Source organism: Elephas maximus, chromosome 23, assembly GCF_024166365.1.
Source record: "Elephas maximus indicus isolate mEleMax1 chromosome 23, mEleMax1 primary haplotype, whole genome shotgun sequence".
Lineage (NCBI taxonomy): Eukaryota > Metazoa > Chordata > Mammalia > Proboscidea > Elephantidae > Elephas > Elephas maximus.
Window position 1 is genome coordinate 3722419 of NC_064841.1, and position 24296 is coordinate 3746714.

General features: G+C 39.9%; 1 protein-coding gene across 6 annotated transcripts in view; it reads right to left on the reverse strand.

The window, feature by feature from the left end:
* The window catches only part of LEKR1 (leucine, glutamate and lysine rich 1), a 178071-nt gene that overhangs the window by 112739 nt on the left and 41036 nt on the right, over window positions 1–24296 (reverse strand). For all 6 annotated transcript variants that reach the window (XM_049867247.1, XM_049867249.1, XM_049867246.1 and 3 more), the window contains one exon: window positions 7033–7152. In XM_049867247.1, the coding sequence (XP_049723204.1) occupies window positions 7033–7152 (120 nt within the window). The remainder of the gene's footprint in view (window positions 1–7032; window positions 7153–24296) is intronic.

Genomic DNA, 24296 nt, shown 5'->3' on the forward strand with positions numbered 1-24296 from the left:
ATTTTTAGGGTCAAAACACCTGCTGGGATTTCAACCGATCAGTTTAAAAGAACTGCCACCTTAACAGTATTGAGTCTCCCAATCCATGATTATGGTATGTCTCTCTATGAATTGAGATCTTTCTCAGCTGAGGTTGATTTCTCTCAGAATGTTTTGTAGTCTTCTGTGCACACGCCTTGCACTTCATTTGCTAATCTTTTTGACACCATTGTGAATGGAATTCTTTTCTTAATTTCACATTTGAATTACTTGTTGTTAGTATATTTTCTAAGTATAATGAATTATAATTGATTTCTGTATTTTTTTATATCCTGTAACCTTGCTAAACTTGTTTTTTCTGCATAAAGAATCATGCTCTGACAGCAAATAAAAATAGTTTTACTTCTTACTTTCCAATATGCATGCCTTTAATTTCTTTTTCTTGCCTGATTACACTCGCTAGAATCTCCAGTAAAATGTTGAGCATAAGTGGTGAATGTAGACATTCTTGCCTTCTTCCCAATTATAGAAGGAAAGCATTTAGTCTTTCATCATTAAGTATGATGTTAACTATAGGTGTTTCATAGATGTCCTTTATCATGTTTATCAAATTTCCTTCTATTCCTAATTTGCTGAGTTTTTTTGTTTTGTTTTATTGTTTGTTTATTTATGTCATGACTGTGTTCATTTATAACATATACTCAGAGCCTATCTGCCCATCTTTCCTCCAAAATGCCCTGTCTTACAAAAGAATGCTTTTATTTATTCTCTCACTCATCAAAGTTTCCAATTCTTTATTAGGAGTATCAGAAATGTAATTTGATTAAAGTATAGGAAATCCAAGGCTTTGGTGCAAACATTCTCTCCCAGAGAGCTCAATGACACTCTGTCACTGATGCTGTTACATTCTGTCCTGTACTTTTTGCAATATTAGTATACTGGTTTTCATGTGAGTACTGCTGCCTAACTGTTCCTTTAGCTTAAGCCACACTCACCACAGCCTGTCCAGGAAGCAGAAGCCCTAACAACTAGCTAAAGCTTATTTTTGCTACCATAGCAAAAAGTTCTTCACTCGTTTGTCATTCACTTTGGAAGTCACTTGCTGGTGCAAGTGACTTTTGCATGAAATTAACTGATTAAATAGAATCACTGAGCTCTTAACAGTACTCACTTTAAATGTTTTGCTATTGTTCAATTCAGGTCAACAAATGTTAAGTTTTAGTTCTTCAAACAACCTTGTCATATATAAAATAGATAATATTACCATCTCCCACATAAGGAGACTGAGGCAAAGAGAAAGTGATGTAATAGGGTGAAAAGGAAAGCCCAGTTCTTGGAGCTGAAGAGGTCTGTGTTCACATTCCAGATTCATCACTTACTGTAGTTTTGGCCAAGTCTCTTTACCTCAGTGTCTTCATCTGTAAAATGTAGATAATAATGTCCAAACCCTGGTGGCGTAGTGGTTAAGTGCTACGGCTGCTAATCAAAGGGTCGGCAGTTCGAATCCGCCAGGTGCTCATTAGAAACTCTATGGGGCAGTTCTACTCTGTCCTATAGGGTCGCTATGAGTCGGAATTGACTTGACGGCACTGGGTTTGGCTTTTTTTTGGTTTTATGTTTATATTGAGGCATAGAAGTAACATTTGAAAGTACCTAGCACTGGGCGTAATACATGATAGGCATTCAAAAATGGTCAATACAATTAGTAGATAGACTTACAATTGATTTTTGTATATTTTTCTTATATCCTGTAACTTGCTCAACTATCTTAGTCATAGTAGAAGCAGGACCTATGACTTCCCCAAGATCATACTACAAAGCTAGGAGAAAAAAAAAATCTTTTGATCCTTAAGTTCATGTCCATCATCACAGTAATTATTACTATTAACATCTTCAAAAGTATCAGATTAACTTTTGTTTTAATGTCAGTGCTAAACTCCTGCTTGCATGGTTTAGAAGAAAAGTAATGTTTTGGTTCCAATTCCATCTTTGGTTAAGCTTCGTGATCTTGGGCAAAACAACTCATCTGAGTCACAGTTTCCTCCTCTGCAAAACGAAGAAATGCAACCCCATTTCTATCTTCAAAATTCTAAGTCCAGTCAGCTTTTGTTTCTGAAGTCTGAGGACAACACTCAAAACTTTTAAAAGAGAAGTAAATACACACTTATTGCCATATCTTAGTAATAATTTGGTATTGTTAACATGAAAATATTATACATGAATTATATGATGAAGCAAATAAATAATTATGCTAACATCAGTAGCAGCAAGGTTTTCAGCTTATGAGAAAGGAGATTCAGACAAAAATGAAAGAAGTTAAAAAAAAACTTTTTTAATTTTATAATCCTATATTTGAATTGGAAATATTAGCACAAACTCATATTTTCTCTTAAAAATTATTTCCTAGATCTGCTCTTGAAAAGGCAATGACAAATCTAGAAACAATGAGCACTTCTAGTGTCCAAATTACACTCTCCAAGTAAATATTTCGCATTTAAAGAACCAGAGAATTTCAGGTCTGGCAAAGGAAATGTACAAGCTGAACGTGGACATACTGTCATATGAGAAAGTATATCAAACACTACTAGGGTCCTGTTGGAAGGATTCAGATGCCAATTTGAGAAGGCTCTCTCTAGCTGGATATTAACAACAAAAGGAATAAATAACCACAACAACTGGTCTCTATTCACCTGAAGCAACAGAGGAAGAAGGAGAATCAGGAAGAGGAGGAGGAGATGGAATGCGTGGCTAATTGCCTCCATGAACAACTGCCTCCTTTACCATGAGACCAGAAGAACTCGATAGTGCTCAGCTACTGTTACTGAACACATCGATCAAAGATTCTATAGGAGAATCCTCATCAAAAGTGGGGAAAATACAGATCGAAATTTCAAATTCTTACGGACTCCAGACTTCCTGGAGCCACGGAAGCTAGACGAACCCCTGAAACTATTGCCCTGAGATAATCTTTAAACCTTAAACCAAAAATATCCCCTGAAGTCTTCTTAAAACCAAACAATAGTTTAGCTTAACTAGTAAAGAATGCCTACCTTGAGCATGATGCTCGTCTAAGACCTATCTATATAGGGTCAAACTGACAACAGCAACTTGAAGTATCAGACAGGAGCCTTAGGGGTCAGTGATTTTATGTTAACAGAGGACGAACAACTCAGAAAAAGAGGGTGAGAATGGCTGCACAACTCGAAGAATTACCGCTGAATTGTACAGGTAGAAAATTTTTAATTGGTGTAGGTTTCCTGTACATATTCTCAAGAAAAAATTTTTAAATAACAATTCTAATGGATTGAAACACATCAGATATGTTTAAACTCATGTGTTCACAAATGAAAATTTTTAAAAAGCCAAGCTTGGAGGATGCTAGGGAAATAACTCATTAGTCTGAACACTGGTAAATAAACGGAGAGAGTCCAGCATTTCTCTTGCCCTTCATATACAACTGTACTTTAGGGTAAACAAATAGCTGATAAGGGCAAGCGCTTTTTTTTTTTTTTTTAAGAGAATTCTAGTTAATGACCCAAGCCATGGTATTTTCAGTTCATATGCCTGGGAAAGCCAGACAATGAATAAGAAAGATCGAATGATTGATGTCCTTGAATTATGGTGCTGGCAAAGAATACTTAATATACCATGGACTGCCCAAAGAACAAACACATTTGTCTTGGAAGAAGTGCAGCAGATTGCTCCTTGTAAGAGAAGATAGCAAGACATCATCTCACCTACTTTGGACATGTTATCAGGAGGGATCAGTCCCTAGAGAAGGGCATCACGCTTGGTAAAGTAGAGGGTCAGTGAAAAAGAAGAAGACTCTCAACGAGATGGATCGACGCAGTGGCTGTAGCAATGGGCTCGAGCATAGCAAAAATTGTGAGAAGGACGCAGGACCGAGCAGTGTTTTGCTTCGTTGTACATAGGGTCACTATGATTCGGAACCAACTCGATGGCACCTAACAACAACAACAGATGCAGAAGAAATAACGAAGTTAGAATAAAAACATTTTTCAAACCCTAATGAAATTATGGATCTAGACAATAATCATCAATGGCTACTGAGACCACTAAGTGAAAAGCGCTGATGGTGAATATTATAATGGGCGGGTCGGGATGATAATGCTTGATCCCGCAGGTCCCACTGATGTTAGTTAGGATTTTCATAGCATAAAAAGAGAGACAATCGGATATCTTGTGCCTCACGATGGAAGTACACAGCACCATCTAGGAAATATTCTCGATAAAAATTGGACTTAAACCTATTCAAGCCCTTAGATCCAACTACCTATACAATGAAAATTCAAGGAACAGAGGAACGTGTAAAACGACACTACAGGGATACATTTACCAAAATCTAGAGAGTAAAAAAATCTACAGGGCAAACGAGCCAGTTCCTTCAACAAATTAATTGCAACAACAACAACAAAAGGAATGTGGAGAAACCTGTAGCTTAAAAGAGACTTGACATATCAACCAAATGCACCTTGTTTGGGTCCGATTTCAACAAAGCAACTGAGACAATCAGGGAAGCGTCAACTTTCACTGGATATTAGATGAGTTTTGTTTTTTTTAAACTAAGTTAATTATTTCTAATTGTGATGATGTACTTGGGTTCTTTTTTTTTTTTAAAGAAGCCTATATTTTAGAGGTACATTCTGAAGTATTACAGTTGAAATGATGATGTATGGGATTTGCTTCAAACCTAACGGGGGAGCAAGTGTGGGTGGGAGCAGGGATGAAACAAAATCGGCTCTTTGTTGATAATTAAAGCTGGGTGATGAGCATGTGGAAGTACAGCATAACATTCTCTCTAGCTTTTTTTCTTTTTTTTGCTTTTTTGTGGATTCCCTAGAGCCAGAGGCTGAAGTTCACGTGCTAACATGTTACTGGAGAGTGTAATCTCAGGGAAGCAGAAATGAGGGGAAAGGAAACTGCATTTTCCTGCCAGCTCCTGTTTCCCACTGGCCGGACTTTGCTCCACATGGGGTGTCAACTCCCTGAACTTCCATTTTGCACATGCATAGCTACTGAGCAGATTCCCAGCATCTGGCCCTTGTGGCTCTGGGGTGGGAGCTGAGAGGTGCATGGTGTGTAAATGAACCATGGAGCAAAATGAGGAATGGAGGCGGTTGTGTCATGCCCCAATAATGGGGCTTGTGGCAGCAGCAGGGACTGAGACCCATGACTGTGGCCACAGCCAAGCTTTTCCTAGAGCTGCTCGGGCCACAGCATGTGGCAAGAGGGTGGCTGTGAAGCGGCAGGTAGAGTGAATGGTTCAGTGTAGGTCAGAAAACTTCCATAACCAAGTCTCCGGAAAGGCTCTCGAGAGGTTAGGATAAGGCAAACAGTGTGGACTGGCTTTGAAAAAACACTTTGATGCTATATAAATTCCAGGTATTATTTTTACTACTCTTTCTCTGACTCTCATTTCCAATTCAAGATACTTTTTTTACATGGAGATTAAATAATACCTAGGATGGAATGCTATTACATTTTCTAATAAAACTTTCATCCTTTCATATATATTTTCATACATAAATTTAAAAATTTAATTACTAATTTCTTTGGGCATTTATTAGTCCTCTTTAGAAAACAATAATAATAGATTTTGCAATAACAATTATATGGTAGTTTATCATTATAATACAAGCAAAATATACCTCAATAAATTATTAATAAATAATTGCTAACATCTTTATAGGGATGAACATTTATCAATCGGTGTAAAAATCCATTTAACTAAGAAATTCCAGAAATGTAATAACTACATAAGTTAGTAAGTTTCCCTTACAGACCTAAAGAATAAGGTTCAAATTTAATTTCCATAATGAAGTACATAAATAACGGAGGCTATTCATTTTTAACTATATTCTCAAAATAACATACAATTTTAAAAGCTTCTACCCTAATAGTTTTTTTAAAGTAGAATATAATAATAGTCTCATGATATCTTGAAGCAGCAATAGTTATTTGATCTAGTCCCAGTTTAACCTTCAAAATTTAGTTAATCCTACCATCCCTGATGGCACTGGTGAATAAAACGGAAGGGACCACCCTAGCAGACCCAGGTCAAAGTTAGTGCAGGAGCCAAGATTTAATATCCATGTCCTAACTCTTTGGGGTCACTGGGGTGGTATTATCTTGCTGGTTTGATACCAGATTTCTGGGAATGGGCAGAAGGAACTTCTGACAACAAAAACAATCATCTAGTTTGTGAGTAGATTTCATTCATTCAAAAATAATTTATTGAGCATCAGATAAGTGCAAGCCATTCATAAAACATAGATGGTCAGCAGATTATCACCAGACAGCATGTAAAAAAATTACTAGCCCAGAGAACTATTTTTATCAGACACTATTTCCGGTAATAACTAGCAGATAAAAAATCCTAACATTCAAAATATTTATCCGGATATTTTTTCAGTGATTCTGAATCATCCTGAACCTGTGTCTAGCAATGGTCATTTCACTTATTTCCCTTTTCTGAGAGCTAACAGTTACTCAATTCCAAAAGGAATCATTCTTCCCATAAAGATTCTTAGTATATTCAATTCTGGTTTTTGAAAAGTAAAACGTAGTTCCTAGTTTCCTTAGAACACTGGATTTTGTCTTTACATATTATAAACCCTCCAAAGATTATAGAAAAGCAGGATTAACATCCTTTCTTTATGTTGGACATTTCTAAATTTAGGGAGTCTATTACGATCCTTTAGAAATTTTCCCCATTCTATTATTTTCCGTGCCACTGGAATATCACTCAGGCTATCAAATACGTTAAGAAATACCCGTCGAGAAAAAACAGCTTAGCTACTGTGCTTTCATTCTAAATGTCACTGCAAAGTAAGAACAGTGTTTTCCTGATTTAAATTTTATTAGTAAAACTATTCAGCTGAGATAATTTTTTTTAAAGAGGCTTTTTCCATTTTTCTCAACCACACAGGATATAGAAACCATATTACTAAAATTCATCGAATGTTTATAAAGTTAACAGTAAATGCATCTTTTTAATCTTTATAATTTTCAACTCTTTAAAGATTACCTTACCTGAAGATCTGTGACTGTCTATGTTTAACTTTTAACTCTTGCTGCAAATGATTCAATTCTTCCTGTACCTTCTTAAATTCATCTTGCTGTCTTTTTAGCTGCATGCTTACATCTTGAATTCTAAAAATACAAGCAACATCCATTACAAAACTAAATATCCCCTCATGAGAGCTTATTTTTAGTTTAAAATTTAAATACACTTATAATAAGTAGAGTAGGAAAACTAAGCACCTTTATATATGCTGTATGAATCTATAGAAAAAGTATGGGCACAGTCCCAACAGCCATCGTCTCTGGGGAGAAGAGTGGAATTGATGGGCGGGGAAAAGGCAGAGAGTGTGGAAAGGATACATAACTTTTGACTCTATATTCTTTTGTCTTGTTTGAATTTTTACAACGAGCAGTTATTCTTACATGAAGTATTAAAATGTGACTAAAAAAATTTTTTTTAAACAACTATCAATTTTTATTAAATCAATAAATGTACATAATTTAAAATGTCAAATATTACCCAAAGGTTTATAAGAAAAAAACAGTCATCATTTGTCTATACCCCAATTCTCGCTGCCAAAGGCAACTACTTCCATTTTTTTTTTACTTGCTGCTTCTGATATTTAACTCCATACTACTAAATAATATGCTCATACTTCTACTTTTTTAGTATTTCATTTTAGATATTATCTAGTGAATTCCAAATCAGTTAAGATCTGGTTCAGCTATATATAACTGAGGCCTGAGTGTGATGGCTTAAATACACAAGGGTACATTCCTTCACACAAAACAAATGCATTGGTTGCCAGTCTACTGTTGATGTGATGGCTCTATAATGTCATCAGGGCCCAGATTACTGCCAACTCTTTGATCTGCCAGATTTGGTGTGTCCTTTATTCTCATGGTCGGTGATGGCGGGAGAAGTGAAGCACCATCATTATCTTCCCATTCCAGACCAGCAACAGGAGGAAAATAACGGCTCACTCCGTCCATTTAAGGAGATCTCCTGGAAGCACCACTGAATACTCTCTGCTGAACTGAGACACATGACCACATCCAGCTGCAAGTGAAGCTGGGAAATGCAGTCCTCTAACTGGGACTATTAGCCCCTTGGCGCAGTGGTTAAGAGCTCGGCTGCTAACCAAAAGGTCGGATTTTGGATCCACCAGCCCCTTCTTGGAAACCCTGTGGGGCGGTTCTACTCTGTCCTATAGGGTCACTATGTGTTGGAATCGACTCGTTGATAATGGGTTTGGTTTGGGTTTTTTGGTGTTACTAAAGTATAAGGGGAAGCCCTCTATGTGTCGGAATCCACTCCATAATAATGGGTTTGGTAATAATGGGTTTAGTTTTGGTTTTTGGTGTTACTACGGCATAAGGGGAAACCCTGGTGGTGTAGTGGTTAAGAGCTATGGCTGCTAATCAAAAGGTCGGCAGTTCAACTCCACCAGGCGCTCCTTGGAAACCATATGGGGCAGTTCTACTCTGTCTTATAGGGTCGCTATGAATCGGAATCGACTGGACGGCAACGGGTTTGGTTTTTTTTTCAGTAAGGCATAAGGGAGAATGGTTACTGGGGTAGGCAGCTAGCAGTCTCTGCCACAACTTCCAAATAAGCATTTACTCTTCCATACCCACCTGCTCACTCGGACACACACTCACATACACACCTTTCCTCCCCTTGTCCACCCCATATAGTTAAATCTATCCTTTCTATTAAGTTACTTTCAGTATTACGTTATTCTCCACTGGCGAGTCACACGCTACGCATGATTACATTTCTTGTACAACTTTTGTTATCCCTAGAATAAAAACTGTCTCCTTTTCCTTTTTCTTGGTTTCTTGTGTACCTACCACTGGCTCTTCCTCCGAGTCTGACAGAGCTGTGATTCTTCTCTCGGTGCCTTCAGACACAGCAGATAATCTTTTCAGATCATTTCTTTCCAGGAGCAGCCTTTCTAGAACTCTCCAGTCCACTGCTCTAGTTTGGCTTCACAGCTGTTAGTCTGGGACTTCCTTTCTCTATCATTTCAGGAATTGCTCTCACCTCTCTTTTATGTCAGATCTCCTGTCTCCTGTTTCTGAAATCTTCCTCTTTCTTGGTTTACCTCCTTTTGCGGGAGGAAATCCTCCAGCTGCTTTCGGTGCATGGGAGGTAAATTTGAGACCTTGATTGTCTGAAAATGTCTTTATTTTACCTCGAACTGAGTCTGGCTGGAAATATAATCATAGATGACAAAAATACCCTTCATCAGAAAATTAGGACTCTGTTCCACTCTCTTTTAGCTTCCAGTACTGCTTTTGGGGAGTCCAATGACACTCGGATTCCCGTTTCTTTGTGTGATTCATGGTAGGTTTTTCCTCCCTCTTTAGAAGCTTTAAGAATTTTCTTTTCCCACTTGGTGTTCTTAAATTTGATCATGATACGTCGTCTTGTGAGTCTTTTGTCATTTTCTGTGCTGGGCTCTTGCTGAGTCCTTCCTCTGGAAATGGATGTTCTTTAGCTTTAGAAATTTTCCCACAGGGAGAATGACTCCTTCCCCTTCATTTTCTCTCTTTTCTTTCTGCAACATCTTTCTATTATTTTGGATGTGAGACCTCCTGAACTAAGCCTCTAATTTTTTTTTCACCTTTTCTCTCCAATTTCCAACTTTTGACATTTTGCTCCATTTTCTTTATCTTCCAACCTGCCTATTAAACTTTTACTTTCTGCTATCATGTTTTAATTACCAAGAATTATTTCTTATTCTCCAAAAGGTCCTCTTCATTACCCCTTGTTCTTGTTTCGTGGACACAATTTCTTCTCTTATTTTTTTTGAGGATGTCAATTATAGCGGTAAAGTGTCCCCTAGCTCACTGAATTCCTTCTGTTTCCTTGGGGTTTACTTTTGTTTTGTCTTGCTTTTTGTCTGTCACATGTGAGGTTTCTGTCAAAAGTCTGGTGATCTTTTGTTATCTATTCATATTTAAGAGTGAGGCACTTGAAGGACAATGGGCCAGGTTTCTGCTGAGCTCTAAGAACCTAGGTCACTGAAGTTCACTCAGGGCTGGCTGTGCCAGTTCCATCTCACTTCTTTCAAATTCAACCGATAGAGTTAAAAGTGACATGCCTGGAAAGGCACTAATGTTCGCTTTTACTGTGTATATCAACTTTCTGAAATAAGCAATTCACCAGATATTACAATACAGTCTGTACCGTGCAGGCAGACAGTTTTCCCTGGCAGTCGTAATCCTGCAGAGAATTTGAACGCTCTGTTGATGTGAGGACACGCCGTTGTCTAATCAGAGGGTGTTCCTGCAAAGAGCGGGAAATAACGCCATGTTCTGGCCGATGGGGTCCTGTACGGGGAGTGAGATGACTGGTACCGGAGCCCTCCAGCCAAAGCATCCACAAGCACATGCGTATTCATTACTCTGATCTAGTCCCAGTTTTTCTCTCAGCCAACTTGGTTACAATGGATTCTGTGAGGATCAGTGAGTGGTAAAACAAACGAGGGGGAGCACTGTGGTCCTTTCTTAATGCAAACATTCTTCTTCTTAATTATTATTATTAACATTATTCATAATGAAAACACTCTGAAGGAAAATACTTTAAAACTCCTTTAATTTCTCTCTACTCTTTGATCATCACTTAGGAAAACACAACAAGAAAGCTGGTTGCATTTTGGGGCTCTCACCACATGCAGTCTGTGCTTTTTGCCAAGCTCCTGGTTCTAAGGATTTGTGTGTTTTTAGGCTTTCCCTCACACTGGTTTGCAGCAATCTGAGGTGACAGGTGGAAGTATGGGGTCTGAAAAAATGAAGTGGGTGATTTTCAAAATTACATCTCACTGAGGTCTGACAGGCAAAGCCATCCAAATATTAAGAGGAAAATAAAGACTGCGACAAAAATTAATCAAAACAAGAGAGACTTCAGGAATTTTGGGGAAAAGGGATTCCAGAAATTGGCACACAACTGCCAATTATGAAGAACTGGTATCTCATAAAAGCTTCATAGACACCTCCAAACTCCCTGAGGGACTGAGTCATCAGGCTGAGGGTTGGGGACCATGGTCTCAGGGGACATCTAGCTCAACTGGCATGACATAGTTTGTAAAGAAAATGTTCTACATCCTACTTTGGTGAGTAGCGTCTGGGGTCTCAAAAGCTTGTGAGTGGCCATCTAAGACAAATCTACTGGTCCCAATCTGTCTAGAGCAAAGGAAAATGAAGAAAACCAAAGACAAGGGAAAGATTAGTCCAAAGGACTAATGAACCACAACTACCACAGCCTCCACCAGACTGAGTCCAGCACAATGCCTATCACCACTGATGGCCCTGATAGGAATTATAGTAGAGGGTCCCAGAAAGAGCAGGAAAAAAAATGTAGAACAATATTCAAACTCACACAAAAAAGACCAGACTTACTGGTCTGACAAAGACTAGAGAGACCTCGAGAATATGGCCCCAGATATCCTGTTAGCTCAGTACTAAAGTCACTCCTGAAATTCTCCCTTAAGCCAAAGATTAGACAAGCCTATAAAACAAACAATAATATGAGTAATTCAACCACGTATACGACACTAAATGGGCACACCAGCCCAAAAGCAAAAATGAGAAGGCAGGAAGGGACAGGAAAACCGGAGGAATGGAAACAGGGAACCCGGGGTGGAGAAGGGAAGAGTGCTGACACACCGCAGGGTTAGCAACCAGTGTCACAAAACAATCTGTGGATTAATTATTTAACGAGAAACTAATTTGCTCTGTAAACTTTCACCTAAAGCACAATTCAAAAAAAGAAAGAAAGAAAAAAGGCAGATGAGGGCCGGTAGAGGCAAGACATACTGCCAAGAGCAAGGAGTGGAAGAGTATTGCAGAAAGAGTTTCAGGAAAGTGATTGAATCCTTGGAATACTGGCAATGAGGGGAAAAGGGACTCCAGAAATTGGGGCTCAGTTGAGCTGGAAGTCATGAGTCTGCAGAGTGGCCTGTCAGCACAATTGTGTTACTTTTGCCAGCAGTGTGGACAGCCCAAAGCCGAGTGGCTGGCGAAGGAGTCACGGACTGTGGGGCAGCAGGGCAGGCACAGCAGTAGGATCATCCACCCCTTTTTTCCTTCTATTTGCAGCGAAGAATAAGCAGCAACTAGGTGTGACTGTGTGAACGAGCTCTGGCCAATGAGATGTAAGAGGAAGGTACTGGATGGAGGGCTGGAAGGCTCCTAAATAGGAGGCTAGGCTGCTGGGGCTCTCCCTTTTGCTCTTCCCTCCTCTTCCAGCCTCCACTCTGCTGTCTGGAATGTAGACATCATGGCTGGAGTTCAAGCAGCCATCCTGGACTGTGAGGCAATGTGCTAAGAATGGGTGAACGGTAAGAAAGGAGGAGCATCTGCCCCTGATAAACTTCGAGCCACCAAACCACCTCTGGGCTAACTACCTCTGGATTTCATGTGAGAGAGAAATAAACTCTCAAGATTAAAAAAAAAAGAACTGGTTTCTGTAACGGGTCCTTTGGGATTAACCACTACCTTTAAAAATGCATCCAGAACATTAAATTACCTTTCAAGAAAGTAGGGAATGGCAGTGGGGAACCCAAGTATATAGGTAGATAATTACTTAGGAGGATTCAATAAAACTAAAAAATGCACTTATTTTGTAGAAAAAAAAAAAAATCATAGGCACTTTGTGAAATCGTAGAAGCAGAAACCAGACCACTTTAGCTATTATTAGGAGCTAAAGCAACTTCAAAAACGTTGCAGAAGTATGCACAGGACCAGAAATGTCATTAATATGCAAGTGTATAGAACAGAAGCAATATTTAAAACACGATCATTTGTGAATACAAATACACAATCTTCTCTTGAGTGGCATTCTATTGCTCATTTTTGTTAGGTGCCATCAAGTCAGTTCTGATTCATAGCAACACTACGTACAACAGAACGCAACACTGTGTGGTCCCACGCCATCCTCACAATTGTTATCTTTGAGCCCATCGTTGCAGCCCCTGTCAATCCATCTCAGTGAGGGTCTTCCTCTTTTTCTCTGACCCTCTGCTTTACCAAGCATGATGTCCTTCTCTAAGAACAGGTCCCTCCTGACAACCTGTCCAAAGTACGTGAGACAAAGTCTTGCCATCCTTGTTTCTAAGGCGCATTCTGACTGTACTTCTTCCAAGACAGGTTTGTTCATTCTCCTGGTAGTCCATGGTATATTCAATATTCTTCACCAACACCATAATTCAAATGCATGAATTCTTCTTTGGTCCTCCTTATTTATTGCTTACATTTAGAAAATTAGTGCAACATCTATTTATAACTTCCTACAAAAGTTCTTAGTTAATAAAATATATATCCTTTTGTTAAGGTAGTTTTAATTTATCCCAAAGAGTCATTATCCCACTTACTAATAAACACACTCTTTAATAGTTTGAGTCCATCAGAAGGATGACTGCCATGTTGAGTTAAAGTGGGGGGGGGGATCTCTCAATTCTAAAAATAACAAGACTTGACTTTCATACCACACTTGATATCCATTCATATTTATTATCTCCCTCTCCCATCACCCCTCTTTGGACTGTGTCTCTCCCCACCTCCTCCTCCCAACAAGGTACTGGAGAAAGTACCTTGCATTGGACTGAATCAATATCGTTTTTAACTAACTGTCTGAAATCTCATTGAGATTTATTCAGTCTTTGATTATTTACTTATTTTCCCCTGGTCCACTTAACATGTAGGTATTTAGTCTATTAAATAATAAACTCTCCTTTGACTAAATATGATACTCTTAAGCTTGACTGTGAACCTTCAGAAAACACACAGAAACTGTGCTTTTGTGCTTGTGTACAATTTCTCCAGATTGTCAAGGGGACCTGAGATCTATGAAGAATTCATTTTCATGTTATAGATACAATGTTTAGCAAAAAGCAAACACACACCAACCCCATACAGAAAGCACTTCTGTATTAGGAATGATTTAGAAGGGTCTGGTACAAGACAAGGAAACCGTGGTGGCTTAGTGGGTAAGAGCTATGGCTGCTAACCCAAAAGTCAATAGTTCAAATTCACCAGGTGTTCATCAGAAACTCTGTGGGGCAGTTCTACTCTGTCCTATAGGGTTGCTATGAATTGGAGTCGACTCAACGGCAACGAGTTTGGTACAAGACAAAGGGCGTTCTGGTGACTCAGTAGTTAAGAACTTGGCTGCTAACCAAAAGGTTGGCAGTTTGAATCCATCAGCCACTCCTTACAAACCCTATGGGGCAGTTCTACTCTGTGCTATAGTGTCGCTATGAGTCAGAATCAACTCAATGGCAACGGGTTTGGTTTTGGTTGGGTACAAGAAGGGACCTTGGTGGCACAGTGGTTAAGCCCTCAGCTGCCAACTGAAAGGCTGGCATTTCGAACCCACCAGCTGCTCCATGGGAGAAAGATGTGGCAGTCTGCTCCTATAAAGATTAAAAAAAACAAAACCAAACCCATCGCCCTCTAGTTGATTCTGACTCGTAGTGACCCTATAGGACAGAGTAGAACTGCCACGTAGGGTTTCCAAGGAGCTCCTGGTGGATTCAAACTGCCGACATTTTGGTTAGCAGCCCTAGTTCTTAACCACTACTCCACCAGGGTTTCCTCAGTAGGTTAACAGGGAACACAATTTGCATTCTTTGGGCTGCAATTAGTGAATCTGGGTAGTGCAAGCAGTTTGTGATCAGATGCTAACCCAAAGGTAGGTAGTTTGAATCCACCCAGCTGCTCTGAGAAGACAGGCCTGGTGAATTGCTTCCATAAAGATTACAGCCAAGAAAGCCCCATGGAGGAATTCTACTCTGCAATACATGTGGTCACTATGAGTTGGGGGCCAACCTGACTTCAGACAACAACAATAACCAAGAAATAGCATCTTGAGTGGAGGAAAATAAGCTGCTATTCTCCAAATATAAGAACACACAGCTACCCTGTTTATGGGGCTGGATGTTCAGCTGTCCTTGCCTCCTTTCTTCACTGTTGGTGGTTGCACAATGTATATACAGCAGTTTCTAGAGATCAGGGCTTCAAACCAGTTCAGTCTAGGCCAATAGAGTGAAACTGGAACAGACCCGAATTTTTTAAAATTTGGGTGAAGCAGAACAATAAGTAAAACAGGAAAAATTCCGAGTCAAATTCCTGGAATGGGAGACTTGGAAGAGGTGTAGTGAGCCCTTTCAGGAGCCCTGATGCGGAAGACTGGATTACTGGCAAGACTGGGAAGAGAAACACACGTTCAAAGTGGTGGGGTCGGCCGCCATCTTTAAGCAGGGCACCACTGTTTCTGACTCTGCGGGTCAGGAGATTTGGTTGCCAGGCAGTGTGCACGTTGCCCTTGTTTTCTAAGAGGGAGATTACTTTCTACAGGGCTTTGACCAGTAATTCTTCCTGTTCCACTTATCATTCCGGTTCACCACATTTTAAAAATTTGGGTCTGTTTGGATTTCATTTCATCAGCCATGACTGAAGGCGGCAGAAGTGGTTTGAAGCCCTGCTGGAAACCCAATTTTAGTACAGTCCTACATACTGTTCAGGATGTCCTCAGTGATATTTAGGTACATGTTTGATTGTTTCAATTCCAGAAACCTTTAGAGCTACAAGACTATGTAGTCAAACTCTGAGCTTTTTGACCCTGGACAAGTCATTCCCATGTCTAAAATCCAGTGCTTTTGTCTAAGTGCTCTCTGAATCAATCCATGTATTTATTATCTTTGCCATGCAATAACAAAATATCAATACCAGGTTATAAAGAACTTTTATTAAAATTCCTAAAGGAAAAAATGCATTATTTTGATTGTGAAATCTCAGCCTCTAAATCTCTTTTTCTCATTGAAATACATGTTTTTTTTTTTAATGTGATTTTGAGGTTCTTTATGTAATGAACACATTTTAAAAGAACTCCAAAAAGTTTGTATCAGTTATCTTAGGAAATGATATTAAGGGCAACCTTTTTTTATCTATTTTCTACTTTCTAAATATTCCATAATGTGCACAACGGTAATAACGGACTTAATTTTTGTTGAGGAGTAGATAATAAATAGGCCAGTGAGTAAATAATTTATAAATTCATGTTTGAAACAATGAAGAAAATGAGTACATTAGAAACACAATACAGAAGCCCATTTACTAATGCATCCCAAAATATCACTAGATTACGTTGTGGTTTTAAACACTGGTCTGTCTATATGGCTGTTTTTCTCTGGAAAGGATCAAGAGAGCTATATGGAAGCTTCTGGAAAGTTCTGTAGAGAACCATAAGATGTTCAGAGAATCCTTAGAATTTGAGATTTCCTTTTCTTTGCACTTTTGGGTTTGAAGCAAAGTACCCTTGGTTCAATAAAGGGAAAAGAAACAGTTCGAGTACCTTTTTTTAATCTTCTGACAAAACTGTAATTACGCTAGAGAGAAAAAGAATAAAAACATACGCTTTTCATACCCACTATGTACCTGATAAGGAGCCCTGGTGGTGTAGCGGTTAAAGCAATTGGCTGTTAATCAGAAGGTTAGTGGTTTGAACCCACAAGCTGCTACATGGGAGAAAGACGTAGTAGTCTGTTCTGGTAAAGATTTATGGCTTTGGAAACCCTGTGGGGCAGTTCTGCTTCGTCCTACAGGGTGGCTATGAGTTGGGATCAGCTCAATGGCAGCGCATTTGGTTCGTTTTTTTGCATGTACCTGATACCATTCTAGGTACCATTAAGGATTCAGAAATAAAGGAACGGTGCCTGTCCCCACCTGGCTCATAGGCAGGTATAGGAGTGAGTGAAAAAGGATGGCTATGCTACACTGTGATAAAGATGATAACGGGAAGGCAGATGAGAAGAGGCAGAGGACCGGAGCCAGCTGTTCCTTTGTACACCCTGAAAAGTCTGAAGAACCTTCTGATTAGATAAGTCCCTGCTTGCATCATAGCCGCAGCTGAAAGCAGGCAAGGGGGAGGGAAGGTTGTTTAGAGGATAATAGGGGGAAGAAAAGAAAATTCACCAGAAAGACTTATATTTTCTCCTCAAAATATTTAATAATCAAGAAAAAAATGTAGGTTATTATAACTACTTCAAAACCAAAGATCCTTCAAAGAGTTCCACTAACATAGCAGTGACGTTTAAACATGACAAAGAATAAAAGAATCATTCCAACAGGATATTGCATATTTTTTTAAGTTGCTCTATACATGTATTCTTAGCTAATATCAACGCAGCAAAGATGAGACAAAAAGCTCACAAACAGTCCACACAGTTCTACAAGACGGACTGAAGGAGAAAAGTGACTAAGGAGAATCAACTGTGCCCTGCGGTCACACAGTTCTACAAGACGGACTGAAGGAGAAAAGTGACTAAGAAGGATCAACTGTGCCCTGCAGTCACACAGTCCTACAAGACGGACTGAAGGAGAAAAGTGACTAAGGAGGATCAACCGTGTCCTGCATTCACACAGTTCTACAAGATGGACTGAAGGAGAAAAGTGACTAAGGAGGATCAACTGTGCCCTGCGGTCACACAGTTCTACAAGATGGACTGAAGGAGAAAAGTGACTAAGAAGGATCAACTGTGTCCTGCGGTCTTGGTAGACACATGAGATATTACATGCTTTTTATTTCCTGGCTCAAAGAGAAACAGAAAAGAAATGTAAGGTTTATTCAAAATCCAAATTACTGACTACCGTATTCTGAAGAGAAGTTATCAAATACTCTTTAGCTACAAATTATTAAATCACACAGAAATATAATTGTCAAAATACTCTTGTATACAGTAAGAAAACTTTTTACTACCTTTGGCAGGTTTTCCTGCTACCAATGTTTAACTATTTCCTAACCCAAATCCTGTAACTTTACACAGAGAGTTTCATATCTACTAGCAATGTCATTGGAAAGTATATGACTTTTCTAGACCACCAGAAAATGGTACTGTGGTTTCCAGTTAATTTCAAGTGAATTCTTACAAGGTGCACAAAGACCCCCATAGTTACAGTGCTGGGTAGGTACATCGTTACACTAGTGTCTTTGCAAAGTGTCCGGTGATAAACGGAGCTCCACGCTGAGCTGGAATGAAGACTTGTCTGGAGTCTGCTGTGTGCAGTCTGCCTAATTCAGAAGGCACAAACTGGTCCCTGGACGTGTTCACCGACAGAGAGTGTGTGTGTATGCATGTGCGTGCGTGTATTTTAATGAGGCACCCAACCTTTAAAATTTGAGAGCTTTCACATACAGATTCAAATTCCCTGGTTCTCTTTAAAACTCAGGTGGTGGCTCAGAAACAGCAGGCCCACATTCCCACAGAGCAACCTTCGGGAGCAGCTGCGCCGTGTTTCAGGTTGCTGGCCTTCCCACCCAGCCCGCTTGGCTCACTGTTCCGGACGCCGCTGCACAGCCTAACTCCAGACTTCACTTGCTGGAGCCCAGGATGGCTTCATAATCCATTGACAGCCCATCCGAACGGGCCTTTGGCTACTCCAGATATTTTTTCTCTGGAAATTACGAAGGGTGGCTGCCTGCCAGCCACTTGAGGAATTCTTTAGAATAAATTTTTTATTTTTTTATAATTAAAAAGTAGATACACGTGTGTGTGTGTGTGTGTGTGTGTGTGTGTATTTTTTATTTTTATTTTTGGCAAACTCATAGGAAAATATTTTATTTATAATTTCCAACATACTAAAACTTCAAAGCAAGAAGAAACTGTGACTGTTGCTCCCAAAGTGCCCTGGTTCCTTAGCTGAGGAATTAGCTGCAACCTCTCCCACCGACAGCAACTTGTCTCCCCCACAGCTGCAAGGACAAGCCTTGTTCATCCCCTTCTCCTCTCCAGCCTACTCAACAACAAAAATGGTAACAATGGCAGCCACAAATGATCCAGCACCATCTATGCAAAAGGCCCTACAAAACACACTTCACAGGCGCTTTTCATTTAAACCTTTTGGGGAATCATAACTTCAGATTCTCGATCTTCTTTTGGTTCCAATCAAAGGAATTTGCCAAGTTTTTAGCAGTCTTTGCCATATTAAATATTTTGTTAACTTTTTACCCTCATTTTAGTGTTGTCAAAGTATTTTCCACAATAAGAACCCCACTGCACCGCAATAAAAAGCTTCACAGCAAACTAGGATTGGAAATAACAAGTTTATTATGAAACTTCTTAGAGCTTTTACTATGCTAACATGTAAAGTGAATCACCAAGAGAAGACAGATGAGGAATATTTTCCAAACTTGAAATTTGACCGTATAATACTTTTTCAGTGGTATTTCTTAGGAATCTCTTGGAACACACTTTGAGAAGGAATGCTCTATTTTTAGTGTTAAGTGAATAATCATTCTAGGTGATAACTTTTACTTAAGTGTTGCTCATTTCAATACGTATTACAAAACATCAGCAAAAGGCAGACAGCAGGTACTTCCAACGAGAATGGGGAATAATATCCTTTTCCTAGTTAGTCCTGAAGAAGCCTTATCTGTCCACATGAGCTGCCCTGTTCAGAGGTCACTCCTGTCCGGGACAGAATCTGCTCCATCAAAGACTTCCTTCTCCTACACACTGCTGCTTCGGAGAATTGTTCCAGGCTCTGTCCTCCAATCTTTTTGGATGAGCAAACTGGTTTCCAATTCCTCACCCTTCACTTCTGACTCTAAGCCCTTCCTTTCCCGGTTGTTTTAGACTCCCAAGACTCTTTGGGCAGGTCCATCTGCCCCGTTGTGTTCCTAAGTGGGATGGGGAGGTTGGGTGCTTTCACTACCCAGAACCAGTCTTCTGCCCCAGTCCTAGAGAGTGTCTTTGATTATAGGAGAACACTGACGGTATCACCACAAAAGATGTTGTCCTATCATTCTCAGTGAACTGAATGATAATATTTCCCTTGTAAAAGACCAGTAAGGCCAATACAAAAGACACGTCAAGGGAGCTAGTGAATAGAGTTTTCTTATACCCATAACTACTCCCCACACAGCCAAATTCAGAGTCCTGCCTATCTGCTACCTGCAAGTAGCCCACACCATGGACTTCAACAGCCACAGATAAAAATCATGGCCAGAGAGGGTCCCCCTGGTGCCAGATTCCTCTACAAGGGTCTTGGATTTTTCCACTCTCAAAAATATAGGACCTGAAACCTCTCTTGACAGTAGATGCATAATTCGAATTCCAGAGCCCCTCAAGAACAGACATTCTTCTATACATCCTGACCTTACAAGGCTCCAGTACTCTACAAAGGGCTCTATTGAGAAACAGAAGCCCCCTAAGGAAGATCTCCTGACATGTTTTGGATGGCTCCTTAATTGCAAACAAGAGGCTATCATTAGTAGGGCTGCGGCACTTCAAACAAGCTGACCATCAAACCACGCTAAGTATTAACCATATTTCTTCCTACTCAGAATTTCATCTGAGTTATGCATTTATTCATTTTTAAACAACTTCAGTTAATGCAGAAGACTGGCCCGTCAGTCAACTGGCACTAAAGGTAAGCACTCTAGCAGCAGGCATGCACAGGATTTTAGGACGGCAAGGGGTGTTCAGTCAAGGAAGCTGAACGGTAAATGATGACTTAGGGTTAGTGAAGCAGAGGAGGGCAAGCATAACAACCAAGGGATTCCAGAAGAGCATCAGCCGGAGCACAGAAGCTTGGGAGAGGATGGCACATTCTAGTTAATTCCTAGTGATTTTTATGGAGTAACCAGAAAAGAAAACAACTGGAGATCACGTGTGTCATGTTAAGGAATCAGAACTTCTTCCTCAGTCTAGGGGGCCCCGTGGTATAGAAGCCCTGGCGGTGCAGTGTTTAAGAGCTCAACTGATAACCAAAAGGCCGGCAGTTCGAATCCACTAGCCACTCCTTGGAAGCCCTAGGGAGCAGTTCCACCCTGCCCTAGAGCGTTGCCGTGAGTTGGAATCGACTCAATGACAACACGTTTGGTTTTTCCTGCGGGGGCGGGGGGCTATAGGGCCCCCGGAGAATTTAAGGCGGGAATCAGATTTGCATTTTACAAGATTATTCTACCAGAAAGTACCCGTGAAACTCCACCAAGACTTGGAGGGAGGAATATTTGTGTCACTGAGACCTCCTCTAACCCTCCCACCCATCAGTCTGTCCTCCCCTTGAGCCCTCTCCTTCAGAATCTTGTCTCATCTGTAATTCTTATAAATACTGTCACTGATGGATAACATCCGTTATCTACCCTCAGTGGCAGCATTATAACTTCCTCTCACTTATCAATGACCTTGTTATCCAGCTGTCTTAGTTATCTAGTGCTGCTACAACAGAAATACCACAAGAGGATGTCTTTCTCAAGCAGAAGTTTATTCTCTCACAGCATAGGAAGTTAGAAGTCCGAATTTAGAACATCAGCTCCAGGGGAAGGTTTTCTCTCTCTGTCAGCTCTGGAGGAAGGTCCTTGTCATCAATCTTCCTCTGGTCTACGAACTTCTCAGCACAAGGACCTCAGATCCAAAGGGTGCACTCTGCTCCCCATGCTGCTTTCTTGGTGGTATGAGGTCCCCACATCTCTCTGCTCACTTTTCTCTATCTCAAAATAGACTGACTTCAGACACAGCCTAATAATTTACACAAGTAATCATATTAAACATCACAATACCCCTGTGAGCTAGATCCACTCCCAGCCCCACCTGACAGATGAGGGTACGGAGAGACAGAGAGGTAAGCAAGCTGACTGAATAAGGCCACACAACCAGTAAATAAGTGACTGAGCTGGGACTTGAGCCCATGCAACTTGACTGGAGGAGCCTTGGTGGTGCACCGGTTAAGAGCTTGTCTGCTAACCAAAAGGTTAGCAGTTCAAATCCACCAGCGGCTCCTTGAAACTGTACGGGGCAGCTCTACTCTGTCCTATAGGATCGTCATGAGTCAAAATTGACTCAACAGCAATGGGACGATGATTATGGAAGCCTGACTGAAGGCCTCCACTCTCACCCTGCTACTAATGTGTAGTGAGCAGTACTTTGCTCTAGATTGAGACCTCTGATTATTTCATCATATACCATTTTAAAAGATGGGCTTGGATTTGCATATTGTACTTTGAATTCTGCCTTGATTAAATTGATGAATGACAGGAACCGACAGGAATTGAGGCGTGGGGACAGAAGGACTGCAGTAGGAACCAGGGGCATTACCAAGAGAGAAAAGCAACTGAAAACCGCAAATGTCATGGGTATGCAGAAAAGTTAAGTAGATTAGCTTTACACGTTTTCCAAAATTATGTTTGTAAAAATCTCTTCTTGCAAAACCCAGGGGGACACAGAGGGAACAAGTTAAGTGGTAATTCTCACGAACATTTGTTTTCATGGGCATGAAACGTTTTCAGAATCAACCCCAGTTAATCTGTTTTTCAGCATGGTAGGGATTTGGCAAGCTTCTCCTTTCCTCCTGAGAGAGAAATCCAAGTGTTTGCCAGAGCTCTTAATTCTCTAACTTCCACAGCAAATCTTTTCATCTCCTTCTAAAGGCCTCCAAACTGACTTCAGATTTGGATAAAAGAAAAGAAAGCCATTGGAAGAAAGAGAAGAGGCAGAGGGGTGGCCATGGTTGTTGTTTGCTATGAGTTTTCCTCTCTGGCATACAAAAAATGCTTATAATTATGTGAAACATCATTTTTAAAAAATATAATTCTTGCTATCAACCCAAAGCTCTCTAGCTGCAATCTTTTCTCCCACATTAGCATAAAATACCAGGCCAAATTAGAGTGTGAACGAGGTGCTAAATGTCTGGCTTCTAACTTGGTAAAGATTTCCTGTTTCACTTCAAGTAGCTAAATTTTTTTTTCCTTTAAAAGAGGGTAGGAAATACAGAAAATTCTAATCTAGTCTCCTTGATTTTTTTTTTGTAGTCTCCTTGGTTAAAAAAAAAAAAAAAGACTGAATGTCTAGCCAAAGAAAACAAGATCATTGATAAAGTCCATGATGTAGCATTTACAAGAAAATAAACTTTCCTAATTAGAAAACAAGAGCTATAAAATAGGTTATGTTAAAGTTAATGTCTCAAAGATATAAACATAATATGCTTAGTTTTTTGGTTCATATTCGAATTAGTTTTTCATTAAGTTGAAAAAGGATTTGTGTTTGGAATGTCATGCTGGTGAGAAAGACCTAAAAATGCTGGACAAAGTCTGACATGGAAGAACAACAGGGACAAATATTCCAAAAAATGCCATTTATAACAGGCATAACTGAAAACACAAAGACAGGTTAAAAGCAAAAGATTAGAGAAAAAAGAAAACAAAATTAAAAAACAAAAGGAAAGCACATTTAATTAGCCATTGCTTTCCTCAGATCGGAGCCCTAGTGGTGCAGTGGTTAAGAGCTCAGCCGCTAACCAAAAGGTTGGCAGTGTGAATCTACCAGCCACTCCTTGGAAACCTTATGGGGCAGTTCTACGCTGTCCTATAGGGTCACTATGAGTCGGAATCGACCGGAAGACAACAGGTTTTTTCCGCAGATTAGCAGCCCTCCAACCCTGCTAGTCTATTCTGATTCTTTTATTTCTGTTTCTCCCTCTGTCCCACTCTAAAATCTGGCTAAATATCAGAAGAAAACCATTAACTTCATTTCACAAAATCATTTATTTTGCAAAAGCAAAGGATAAGAAAAACTTAAATCACAGGCCTACGTAGGGCTCACTGAGAGAGTGCTGGGATTTGGCATTGGTTCTTGCACTTGGCAATGTTTTACCTGCGGCGCAAGCTTGATTCTGAAATACATTCTGCTGCTGAGACTGGTCGTAAGTACTACCATGTCTCCCAGTGCAGATTTGCTCCTTAACAGAGTGCTGATGCTGACCAATTGCCTTCTTTTGCTTTTTTGTCCCTTTCCTAACCCCAATCTCTCCTCACTTCTCCTATTCCACCTTCTCTGGCCAGCTTTTATGCAGTCATGTGCAATGGGGTAGATTCATTAGACTTTAGCTGAAACCACATATTCGACAGAATTATATACTGAAAAGGGAGGCATTCTTTGCATTCCCTGATAGATATCATTGTGTTAATTGTATCACAGTTTTATCTGCATGGCAATGGTGGGCTATGGGCTGAACAACGCTCCTGAGGCTGTCAAAATAATAACAGAATGGTATAAAAAACACAGAGATGAATATTGAAATGTCCTTCTCAATGTACACCATCTGGAAACAATTAGGAAATTCTGAATCTTCATGAATAAATGAGTTAATGTAAACCTTTACCTATGGATTTAAAAAAAAAAAAAAGCAAGGAGAGGGAGATGACCCTGATCCCAGTACCCTAACAAAATCATTATGTCTCCCATATTTAATTTCTAATAAAGAGACAA